At 43.3% G+C, this 12,401-nt stretch overlaps 1 protein-coding gene across 1 annotated transcript; it reads right to left on the bottom strand.

Moving 5' to 3' along the window:
• Window positions 1-341: 341 nt before the first annotated feature.
• On the bottom strand, window positions 342-12,282 carry ism2b (isthmin 2b). Its single transcript, XM_040017333.1, has 6 exons — window positions 10,755-12,282; window positions 6,926-7,177; window positions 5,763-6,090; window positions 3,807-3,944; window positions 3,619-3,687; window positions 342-3,398 (listed from the first exon to the last, which is right to left on the bottom strand). Exons 1-6 carry the CDS (start codon window positions 10,863-10,865, stop codon window positions 2,881-2,883), a joined length of 1,416 nt encoding a protein of 471 aa, XP_039873267.1. The 5' UTR covers window positions 10,866-12,282; the 3' UTR covers window positions 342-2,880.
• Between the last annotated feature and the right edge of the window lie 119 nt (window positions 12,283-12,401).

The following is a 12,401-nucleotide window of genomic DNA, read 5'->3' as shown; positions in this document are numbered from 1 at the left end:
GATGGTAGCATCAGAATTTAAGCATGGATCGATCCTGCCTCTCCAGTGGTGGTGTAATGTGTGTGTGTGTGTGTGTGTGTGTGTGTGGGGGGGGGATTCTTGGCTGTAGATTTCAAATCTGCAGCACCTCTGCGATGCTGTTATGGCACTATGGACCAAAGTCTTTGAGGAATGTGTCCAGGACGTTGTTGCGTCTTTGTCGCAAAGAATGAAGGTAGATCTGAAGGGAAAAGGGGGTCCACTACCAGCAAGGTGTACCTAATAAAGTTGTTGGGTGAGTGTATCCTTCACATGTTTTGGACTAAGCCTGTAACCTACATAGTTTTTTTTTTTTTTTTTTAAATTTTAGATATAAAACTGTATCCACTCCAGGCATTAGTAACATATTGTTGAACTCTTACATACTGTTTTCCTCACATTCAGTTTGTTGGGTTCAAGTCCCCCTCGTAGGCCTTGGCGCCCCTAGAAGTCTCAGTACGGATCTGGATTAGCATCCAGGAATTTTTTAAAGGATTGTTTACCATTGCTAGATAGGAAAAAACTGCACATTCAGAATCATTTCTTTCCAAATGCTTATGGAATAGAAATGACTAGAAGTGACAGACATCCTCTTTATATTGCTATATCACAAGCTGATCCAGATCCACATGACTGTCTGGATACAGGGATTCAATTCATGCATGTTGTTGAGGGAAATTTCAGCCTTGGCGGAGGCGTGCAGTCTCAGGCTGCTCATGTTTTTAAAGCATTCAGCTTGGCTCTACTACACAGTACCTAAAGAGTGGAAAAAGAAACACCACAAGAGTCAGATGATGAATGCAAGGTCTTTATATATATATTTCTTCAGTATAATTGCAACATATTTATAGAGTACTGCAGTAGAACAGAATAAAACACAGACACCTGTTGTTGTTTCATGTAGTGATATGAGGCAGGAGGTTTCCCTTTAGTTAATGGGTGCCTTCATTATTCAGTCTTACTAGTGCACCATGATGAGAGTAGAGTCATTTCAAAGCTTCAGCAAACTTAAAAAACAAGAACAGACAAATAAATACTGTACAACACCATATATGTAATACTAGATTCAGAAGTCACAAAAAGGTCATGCTTTTCTCAACAGAACAGTTATACGTATATATGCACCTTCATATAACAATGCAGCATTTCTGGCGAGTTTCCCTTCACAATAACACTCTCATCAACAAATGGCAAAAGTAAAGTGCCTTTTCTTTAGAATTGGTGATACCAAAATGCAAATGCATGATTGCAAAAATGCATCTGGATGCAGACTTCCTGAAAAGATAAAGGTTTGGAGCAGACATCCATAGAATTAGACTGGATAGAAAGGACAAGTGGCGCATGAGGTCATTTGATAGGCTGTTATAGGAGTGAGGATTGTTTAAGTGATGTGCAGTGTTTAAAAACCTCTGTAGCTACAAAGCCAAAATATATTCTGAGAGCGGTTAAACAGTCGCTTGATCAATCTCACGAGCCACACTTAACACTCTTAAGCCACACACTTGAACACACACCATATAACGGTAAGAGACTATTACCAGTATCCTGCGTCAGCCTGTTTATGGGTCGCTACCCGAATGACCTCTCAGGGATGTTTATTTGAGAAGCGATGTCCTTTCTATCCAATCAAGCACTGTACATAAACTCAAAGACCTTAAACAACAAACCACACAATTCATCAACAACAGGGATCAAAGGACTCCAACTGCACTAAAGCATCATCTGTTCAGCAATTATTGATTACACACCCAACACTCCTCTACTAATCTTTACCCACAAGACTGTACAAGATCCAATAGTGCTCCGCTGTCGAGGTAAATGAGCAAATTTGTTGTGATGGTCAGCTAGTCCCCCCCTGAGAAGATAGCAGAGACACAATCTAAAAGAACGTAATGTTTTCCCCCACATTGCGTGGAGATACGGAGGTGGGATTTACACAGGCACCAACAGTCAGACTTTTGTTTTAGCTCTTTGGCACCCAGATCACATATACTTCCTGGCAATGAAAGAAAATGTGTGGAAACACTTGAAATCAATCGGTGTGAAATAGCATTTGAAATCAAATGTTCTGTTCTTTTATAGTCTCTACCTGAAGACTAATAGCATCATTCTCTCTAGCAAACTAAGCACTTGCAAATGAATGTTCCAAATCCTTTTAGCTTAGTTGTCTGGCTGAGACCTCAAATTTCTCAATAACCTCCTACTTCAGTTAAGTAACTCAGAGGACTGGCTGAATGAATGTGTCCTGTGAAACTAATGTCTTGTTCCACTTTATAATGCCTTTGTAAAACCTGAAGGATTTTATACTGTAGCAGCATAGTTAGTTATCACCTGGACTGTCCAAGCCATGTGCTTGTTCCATCAATCAATCAAGCTCATATTCATTATATTTCCTCATGTAAAATCTACAATAAGCATGATCAGGATGTTTTCTTAATGTTGGTGTTGTCAATCACAAGCGCTCAAAGATAGCATCAAAAAAGCCAGTAAGCAGACATCATGCTTACACACACCCAGGAGAGAGTACTGAATATAAAGAGAAAGAGCCTGGTGTCATGCCAGATGTGTAACAGGTTGGCAAGTGATGAGACAACAATGTATTTTTTGTTTTAGTTCAGCTTGGTTGAGGCCGATATAAGGATACTGTGCCAAATCCTAACTTGAGGAAACCAGACTTCACCAATAATCCTAAACCTCCGCAAAACTCCTAACCTGTAAATTTCCTTCAAGTCATGTCTATTTAATTATTTATAGGTGGCTTTGATGTAATATTTCATGACTTTTAAGGTAGGCTACCTCCCCTCAAATTAGGATTGGGCCCTCTGACTCTCTGAGTGAAGTGGTAGTTTTGGCTGTGGTCCTTCAGTACTCCCTGGCCTCTTCGAGTTCATTCATGAACACGTCCTCGTGGGGGTTTTCTGGGCAACTCAGTCCATTGTTGGGTGGTCGCACCGCATGGAAGCGACTCCAGTCTCCCTTGCACAGAATCCAAGGCAGCACATCCACTTTGAAGTGCAGCTCGGGCGAAAACTCGGTGCTAATCAGGTTCGGCGTGCCTGCGCCTTTTCCTCGTGTGATCAGCCTCCCGCGGTCGTCGTAACAACAGTGCTGTGCCGCAAGGGTAGTCGAGTCACTGGACAGTGCCGAGCGGATGCAGCTGCGCGCTGAAGGCTTGTAGATGTCCAGGCGCTCCTTGGGGCCGCTGGCATCGTGCCAGCGGAACGGCCGTCCGTGAGCGTCATCATAGACGCTGACCACGGTGTACGCGGCTTCGAAAGGGTAGGAGCAGGGGCAGTTGGGCAGCTCAGACAAAACCTGATGGAGGTACCTCTGCAGGAACTCGCTCTTACAATTGAGCCATTTCTCACAGCTGTCTACATCTGTTGGAAAGAAGACAGCAACACCGCATTAATCTCTGCCACTGCTGAGAGCATGAACAGACGAACAGACACCATGGAGTCAAGTCTGAATCCTATACTTGCATCTGTATACATCTGCTTTACACTACTGAGTAAGCCTAATCTAGATCCAGTATATATCTGATATCTGATTGAGAAACCTTTTTTACGGTTATGGAAAACTTCCCGAATAAACACTCACCTGTTCCAAAAGGCTCTGTGCCATTTTCCATTTCGAAAGGGAAAGGCTCTACCACAGTGTTGACATCACCTACATAGAGAGGGATAGATTAGCCGATTAGTGAAAAAAAAAGCCCTGCAAATCAGAATAAAAATCTGAATATTTAATGCACGTGTTAAAGTAAAATATGCTTGGAAGTAAAATATTACCCGGGCAGGGCTCCAGGTCACATTTAGAAGCTTCTGTCAGAGTACAGGAGTACCCACAGGACTTGGTCCTCTTCCTCTCACCATGTCCACATGTCACTGAACAGGGAGACCAGGGTGTCCAATCATCTATGTCTTTCTCTGTGGAAGAGAAAATGTAAACATCAGTGTGAGGAACCCAAAGGTACACAAGTAGTGCTTAACAGATTTTAACTTCACTCGTTTATTTGCTCTTACGCACACAAACATGCAAACGTGTTTCAGCCTTGTGGCTTTCATCAGCGCATCAGAGACTGAAAATGTAAGCATTTTCTGTGAACTCATTTCCTACTGATCAAAACCTATTCCACACAAACAAGAAAAAGCCTATTAAGATTAAAGCACAACAGAATTTACACAACGGGAAAAGTGTCGCAGAGATTACGAGAGGCGATGAGAAGATTAGAATAGCAGCTCTGCACCTTCCTTTTGTAATAGGTGGAGCTAATTGGAAGCAGCTTCGAAGTGTTGATAAATAATTACAAGCACAAGAGGAAGAACCGGCAAAATACAATAACACAGTTTTGTGTTGCTATGAACTAAACACGCACTTCGACAGGCTAATCCAAAATGAGCTTTCAAACTTTCCTGACTGCCTCAGCCCAATTTTCTCCTGGTCTAACCTTTCCCATGCAAACCCGTGTTCTTTTTAAGAAGGCTTCAGTAAAATTAGAGAGAGAAAAGCTGTGCTGTGGCTGTCCGCCTCCGCGCCATGCTTCCTTGTGGTGTTAATAACACTGAAAACAAGTCATTCTTGATTAAAGGCGAGGTGGGTGCAGAAATACCAGCTTGGGTGTAGCGAGCACCCAATTTTACTTTGTGGGCGCTGCCAACTCGCCATGTGGCCATACAGGAATGAGGTCTCAGGAGAGTCTTAATTATAGAAGAAGCTAAGGCAGACATCCTTGATTTATGTTCACCAAGCCTTTAGATGTGACCACTTTATAGGCATTGTTGCCTTTGCTCGCTCGTCTATACGCACAACAGTTAAACAGATGGAGCCTATATACCGATATAAAGAACAGAGGAAAAGCATTACAGTAAAACCTAGTTTTAAGCACCTGTTACTGCATTACAATAAAATAGAGGAGTTTTGTGCAGCGTCAACCTTCATAACTGTTCAAAAACACAAATAGATTAATTGTGCACAAATTTGTATCTATGGGAAAACCTTTGACGACTAAAACTTTCATGCTGTGGTGAGTCTATGGCTGTGCACTGAATTAATTTGCTTTTCATTCACTGTACAAATCTGACCTCTTCTCATCTCGCACTATTTACTATTTTTACAACTGAACAAATTGTCTGTGCAAGCTGAGACACAACACTAGTTATGTGGATCCTTTAAAGCACCCCGAAATTCTTGAACTCGCTCAAAAGGCCAAGCCGCCGAGGGTACTGAGGACCATCAGGGTCTGAGGGGGGCCCGAGGGGTCCCAGGGAAAGATGAAAGGGCCGGACAAATGGCCGCTGTCATTCTCTGTTCCCAATCTGCCCTCTAATTGTCTACAAGCAGAGGGCTGTTTTGTCCCAGGGAACAGTGCCGGCCTCACGCTGCCGTTAGCAAAAGCATCAGACCCATCTTCAAAAGGCAGGCCTCTGCGACCAGCACAACCAGTGTCAACTTCAAAGTACCCATAACCCACAATGTCCTCATATTCAAATGCTCATGCAGCCTCACTTGCTAGCATTGTTTGGATCTCTGTGACTGTGACTACAGTTAACATGCAGTCTTTCTAAGCTACACTTCTTTCTCCAGCTCTACTTCAGGACCATCTTCATCGCTTTCAATATGATTTACTGAGCTATTTAGTGTCCAAAGGTTCATTTTTAAGCCTTTTTTTCCTTTGGGAAACAGAAACAGTTGTGTTTATACGGCCTTAGTTACACACAGAGAGTGCACCACTTGGCAAAACCTACCATAGTAACTCTGTATTGGATCCCAGCCTTCGTTCCAGTGAGTATCCCAGTCCCCGCCTACTCCGCTGGGTAAGGGCTCCTCACTACCGTAATCCAAAGAGTAATCTTCCTCCTCCTCTTCTTCGCCAGTTTCCTCCATGCCCGACCGGCTGTTGCTGTCCTCGCTGGAATCGGTGTAACTCCAAAACAGGGGCCAGAAAAGCTTCTTGCCTCCGAGCAAATCTACTGTGGATGAGGGGGAGGAGGAAGAGGAAGGTAGCCAATCTTTTTCCTTGGCAAGGTCCATCTCCACTTCCATTTGAGGATCATCGACTACTTCAATGGTCACCTGAGTAAAATAAGAGAGTGTCACTGATATCACTGCGGACAGCATGAACAACGCTTACATGAATTATTTGGAGTCAATGAAAGATAATCAAATATTATCCATCTGAGATGTTCAATATCGCTACAATAAATCTGCTTTTGCGGTTATGAAAAAGTACAGCATATACTTTTTGCAGCTTTAGTGCTTGACTTACAACTCTTCTTAAGAAATCAACCATGTCAAATCCTTGGAAGGGTATTTTAGTCAGGAAACCCGCTCTCCGGATCTAAGTAAGCCAGTCAGACGTAAGCATGAGCACTCAGTCAACTAAACGATCCTCTCAGGGAGAGAATGCGAACCTTTATTCTGGATAACTACCTCTCATTACCTCGATATGACTCATCCTAGATTCACAGTACTTCCAAGGGCCCACTTCAGCTGATGTAAAGACCAGACAGCAGTGAGACTAAAGAGAAAAGCTATGTTTCTGTAATTGTTGTAAAATGAATAGTTAGAAAGTAGCTTGAAGATCGAGTACTATGGTCATTTCAGTATAGCTGGGTATATTCTTGCTGTTATCCTCGGCCTAGGGTAGGTCTTGTAGGTCTATGTTACATAAAATCTCCTCGGAAATCAAATGTCTCTGTACTTATATTGATGTACAGCAGATTGGTAAAACTATGTCTCGCATTCTGAATACTCTGACCAAACAGGAGAAGATAAGTGCCTGCAGAGATCATAGAAAAGACTAAATCTGTGTCTTCATCTGTTTGTTGTAGACATTAAAGGGTTTCCTTTTAGCCTCTAGACATATAACATAGAGGTAATATCACGTGACTCCCTTGTCCCTACTAACCTGTATGTTGGGGTTCTGTGAGTTAATGTCAGCTTTGGCCAGGTCTGGAAAGTTCTTCAGATCCAGTATAAAAGGTTTGGTCTCCTCCTCAGGCTCAGGTTGTGGAAGAACACCAAGGGAGCGGTGCTGGGGGTGAGACCACCTCCTCTGGTGGCTGTGGGGCTCAGGCAGCAGACTCTGAACCTGGTTCTGCTGCTCCAAAGCCTCAGAGGCAAACTGGACACCACCACTATGAATTGACTGGCCATGAGCCTGACGGAAAGAACAGGTAAATGCAGGTTACAGTGAGCACAAGTTATCTACTGGAATAATTTAAGAAACTAACCAAAAGAACACTTGACAGAAAAACTCTTTAGGTGCGATTCTGCTTGCAAGGTGACAAAGTTTGCAGACACCACCAGTGTCTGCTGCTTAAGGGCTGGTTGCAGAAAGAAAGATCTATTATTAATAGTGGCTTACTGAAGGGTCTAAAAACAATTAGTGTTCAGTTTTCAGGAAGAAAGCCTTTACACCATCCACCGCTTTGCAGCTTGGTAAGCAATTCCAAAAGGCCCCTGGGCATCCACTAACCAGCCAAGTCATCACCCAGCCTTCGGTTCGTTTTCTTTTTTTTTTTTCCCACAACAGTCATGCCATCCAGGCCGTGGACAAAGAGGGTCCTGTGCCAGAGAGAGATCCGCTTTTAGCTTTAATGAGAGGGCCTGGGAGGCGTGGGACCCCTGGGCTGATGCGAGTGTGTCTGAACCTGCTGTGCTGCCGCCGCTACTGCCACTGCTTAATTTGACCTTTCAGGTTTTACAGTTACTAAGAAGGAAGGCCGGCAGGAAGAATCGCTGATCTCCGAGATTAATGGTGATTAGAGGTGACATTATAATAGTGGGTAGTTGCGGAAACATGTACCAAATGTAGAATGCAGTCTCTAAAATGTGATGCTGTTTTTTGCTTAGTCTGTTTTAAATCTAATAGGACACATGACTGTTTCATGACAGTCACTGGTAAAGAGGAAAAAAACAAAAACCCCTAATGAACCCTTGTCTGCCATTCGTTCATGTTTTTGTCATCCTGTGAAAGAGCTAACTGGCCCAAACATATGATTTGACAAGAATTTCAGATTGGACCTGTGCCAGTTTGTGGTACGCTCAGCACAACAGTGGCAGTCGGTGGGCTAAAGAGCAGAAGAAACGCTTTAATGAATGACCAGTCAGTTCATGATTTATGGTTATGGCCTCGAGAACAGGGCAGACTTTTCAGGGACCGCCTGTGATCATCCCATAAAGAACTTATGTAGTCAGTCAAATCCAAGAATGTGAACACATAAAGCTGGTTAGGAGGCGGTGCCTGTCGGGGATGATAAATGATGGATAAAGGTGAGCCCTCCTCAAATATGTGTAAGCTGGTGGTGACAAACAGATACTTTTTTCTGGAAACATTTAGGTTTTCTTTGCACTATTTGCTACTTTTCTTACAAGAAATGACAACAAAAGTTGACTGAAAATAGCGATGGTGCACATCTTTTTAGCAAGAATTTTAACATTAATTGTAAGAATATAAGTAGCGGTGAGTAACATTACAGTTGTATTTATATTACTAATGTAAAACAGTTATGTTTACTGGATTTTAGAATTTTTAGATGAACATTTAATGTGATTTTTACTGAACATTTTATAACTTTACAATACATAGTCAGCCAAAGAAGACCGCCAACTTGCTGTGCCCCCCCCCCCCAACAGGCAACACCCCCCACACACAGATCTAATGATTCACCATCTTCAACATTACATCTCATGTCTGATATAAGATTTCGCTGGTAAAAATTCACCCCCACGTTGCTGCGTTTATCCCTGTACCTGACCTTAGTCCATACAGGTCATAACGGGCTTACACAAACCAAACACACACAAAATCTCAAGTCCAGAGTCATGAAAGAGACCGCATACTTTCACACCCTCCTCATCTCGTCCTGTTACACATCTGGATCCTGTATTCTTTCGCCCTGTATATCACTCTCCTCCTCCTTTCGTCCTCCCCCTCATTCTCTCTGATCGTGATCTCCTCCTCTTGGTAGTGGGGCTCCTCTGATCAAAGGCATCATGGCTGATGGCATGCAGTGCGTTTTAACAGGGACACTGCATGATGCACCGGGGGTACTCGGCTCTGGCCTGGGGACTGGATTTTCTTCTCGAAACAGCCTGACAATACACCCTTTTGGCAAACCGCAGCGTCCTGCTTTTAAGTGCCCGGAAAGACTGAATGTTGGGCTACTGTCACTGCTACTGCTGCTGCTGACACGCATTTAGGTTAGGGAGAGGAGGTCCGGAGACTGGATGGGGTGAGCCAGAGTAGAGGGGTAGGGACAAGATCCGGTTGGGGTTTGGGGGAGGGGGGTATGCAGTATGGCAGCCCTGATTTATGCGCCCGCAGATATCAAAGGGTCCTGCACTTGGCTGTTTCCAAACCATTACAGAAGAACAATAAACTATGGACTCTCTTTGATCACCATCTTTGTGTAAATGGAAAGAGGACAACAAATGCATGCCTGGTAGAATCAGGGTGAGGTAGTGGAAGTTGGTATGTGTAGTGGGGGTACAAAGCAGAAGAGGGCAAACAGGTCCCAGTATCTGGAAAAGAGGCCACTTCAACACAACGCCCCTCCCTCTATTCTCCACCGAGGCATGGGGGTAAAGGCAAAAACAGGAAATTCCACATTAACACAAAAAAGAGCCAACGTAAACAATCAGATGAATGACACTTGACCTGAGCTCCAGTGTGAGAGATGCCTAAGGCTTCCCTTTCTCTGGTTACATAAGCATCTTCTTACTGGGCACCCTAACCCATACTGAGCTTGTCCTCCTCCTCCCGCAGTCTTCCTCTGCTAATCTCCCCTCTTCATCCACCACTCACACATGCAGGGGGGTCACAGGCAGAGAGAGTCGCCAACATTTGGCTTTTTGGTGAATGAAATGAGCAGTCACAGCAGCCACAGTAAGATTTTTATTTTCTTCTTGTCACTAATGAGTCCTTCCTTGTGTCTTTTTGCTTTGACATCAATCAGGCAGATGATGAGAGAGAGAGAAAGTCCCAATAGGGCATCCATGGGAGGCCACACAAGAAGGAGAGAGTTCAAAGGCAAAAACTGAACCCTGACACAAACACACACAAGCGGACTTTGATATCCAAATATGTCCATGTGTAACACAAACATTCCCCTTTGACACACCGCACAGTGTGTGTGTGTGTGTGCGTGTGTGTGTGTGTGTGTGCAGAGAGTTTGGATTTAGCAGAGTGAATGCCCAGAGATGGCAAACCTTACTATACATGGAGAGAGCAGTGGAACAAAAGAAGGCAACAAATTTCTAATGTGGAAATTCTTTAGTTGATTAAAGAATGCCTGGAAAAAGAGGGTGAGAACATTTCATTAAGGTGTTTGTGATTTTTAAATTTCAGCAAACAAAATTACAAACAAATGCACAACATAAGTTTTAAATGTTGCAAACAAAGTGAATAACTTAAATAATTTGCACCAAGCAGTTATATTACCAAGAGGCTGAATGGGAAATTAAAGCTAAGCACCAACTTTCTGATATTTTATTGTGCTCTAGTTTTAAAATTATGTTGGTACAATTTTATAAGCTATTGTAGTAATAAAAGGAACAGGACTCAGGAGACATTTTACAACCATCAGCAAAAACTTCAAAGCATTAGCTAATTGCCTGTCAGTGGCAAGTGTGATCTATGGCTTTTTCTAACTTGTTGCTAAACTCTACGCCACAAAAAAGCCAACACACAGAAAGGGAAAAGAAAAAGGAAAAAAATGGAGAAGAGAACTTACTTTGTGGGCAATATTCTTGCGTCTGGTAGGTAACCCTGTCACCACACTCACAAGAAGTATTGACCAGAGCACAACCAGCATCTGAAATCTTCTCGGGACCTCTTGACTCATCTTCTCCACTTCAAAGCTTCCCGTGAAGCCTAAAGGCGGTAAAAGTGCTTCACTGTGCACTGTGTGTTTTAGGTTAGATTACAGCTTTACAACAACAACACAAAAAGCGCTTGTGTCCTTTTCGCGTTTTCTTCTCTCCGACTTTTGGCTCAGGACAAATAAAAGTTTTCAGCCTCGTCTATCAAGAAGTGTCGCAACTTTAATAAGATGCGCACGAGCGTCCGCAGGTATCCCGCGCGCTATCCATTCCTGACACCAGCGCCTCGCGCAGCAACTGTCAGTCCGTGTGGCGGCTCGAGCTCGATGCTGCGCTTCTCCATAAACACCGCGGGACGGAGGAGCTTTAAGTACCAGAAAGAAGTTAAATACCCCACGCAGAAACTCCCCGTCCGCACTGTCGCTCACTTATTCAGCTACTTCAGAGTGTGACTCACTCGTCGTGGGCGGGTGCTCACTTCCAATACATTGACATCTGGAGTTCATAGTACGCTGTGCATTTTGCTAGCTGTCTGTCTGATGCGTTCATCCATTATCCAGCTGAAGTTCATCCACCGGCTCTAGAGAGGGTGTGCGCGCGCACCGCCCAGCCAACCGGTTTCGGTAAACTTTCCTTTTACGCACGCATTCAGGGGGGTTGATGCTGAGGGAGGAGGGGGCAGGATGCTCATTGCTCACAGCTGTGCGGAGGGTGGGTGCGCTGGGCACTGAGGTACATGGTAAGGTTTAGTTTGCGTTGCAGACGGCAAGCCACAAGGCGGACATGCTCTCACGTGTTACTGGGAAAAGTTAAGAGATTATCTTCAATCTCGAATACCAGTGGTTTAGGGGAGGAGTGTCAAATATAAGGCCCGGCAATAATTGTTTTTGTATTTTCATAAATGTTACAGCTTATCCTCCTGATAAAGACACACACATTAATACTACAATGATGAAGTAACAGATAAGCAATTAAATGATACCATAGAAATGTCTAGTTTTACTGTGTCCACAGTAAAATAAACAAAAATAGGAAATTTCCCAGGAATTAACAAAAACTTTCTTTATAATTACAGGACAGTCTGGGCAGTGAGGTCACAGACTTCTCTGTAATTTTACACATTTCTTACAAATTTAAGCCCAAAGTGACAGATTTATTTCATTTTCTACATCTTTATATAGGTAAACTGAGATGTAGAAACTGCACTTTTTGTCCTAATAATGAGATATCTCAGAGATAAAATGTGAAGTTAGACATCTTTATGCTGACAAAGGGTATTCTTACTTGTCCTCCTTACTTAAGATCAAAGCATGACCCTGAAATGTAAGATGAGCTTGACAACACTGTTAAGTGAATTATTCAGCTTTAGCTCTGAAATTTTTTAATCAATTTAAATTTGTGTCACTGCTTTAAAAGTAGGTTAAAGGGCAGCCAATGACTGGACTGTAAGGAATGCTGACTTGTAAGGCAAGAAGGCTTTGCAACGTATTCTTCGTGAGCTGTGCCTGCAGGCTGCGTGTGTGTGCGTGTTTGTGGTAAATAAACACAACGTCTTTCTA

Source organism: Simochromis diagramma, unplaced genomic scaffold (assembly GCF_900408965.1).
Source record: "Simochromis diagramma unplaced genomic scaffold, fSimDia1.1 OVJJ01000802.1, whole genome shotgun sequence".
Lineage (NCBI taxonomy): Eukaryota > Metazoa > Chordata > Actinopteri > Cichliformes > Cichlidae > Simochromis > Simochromis diagramma.
Note: the sequence above shows the minus strand (reverse complement) of the source record. Positions and strands in the feature narration are given on the sequence as shown.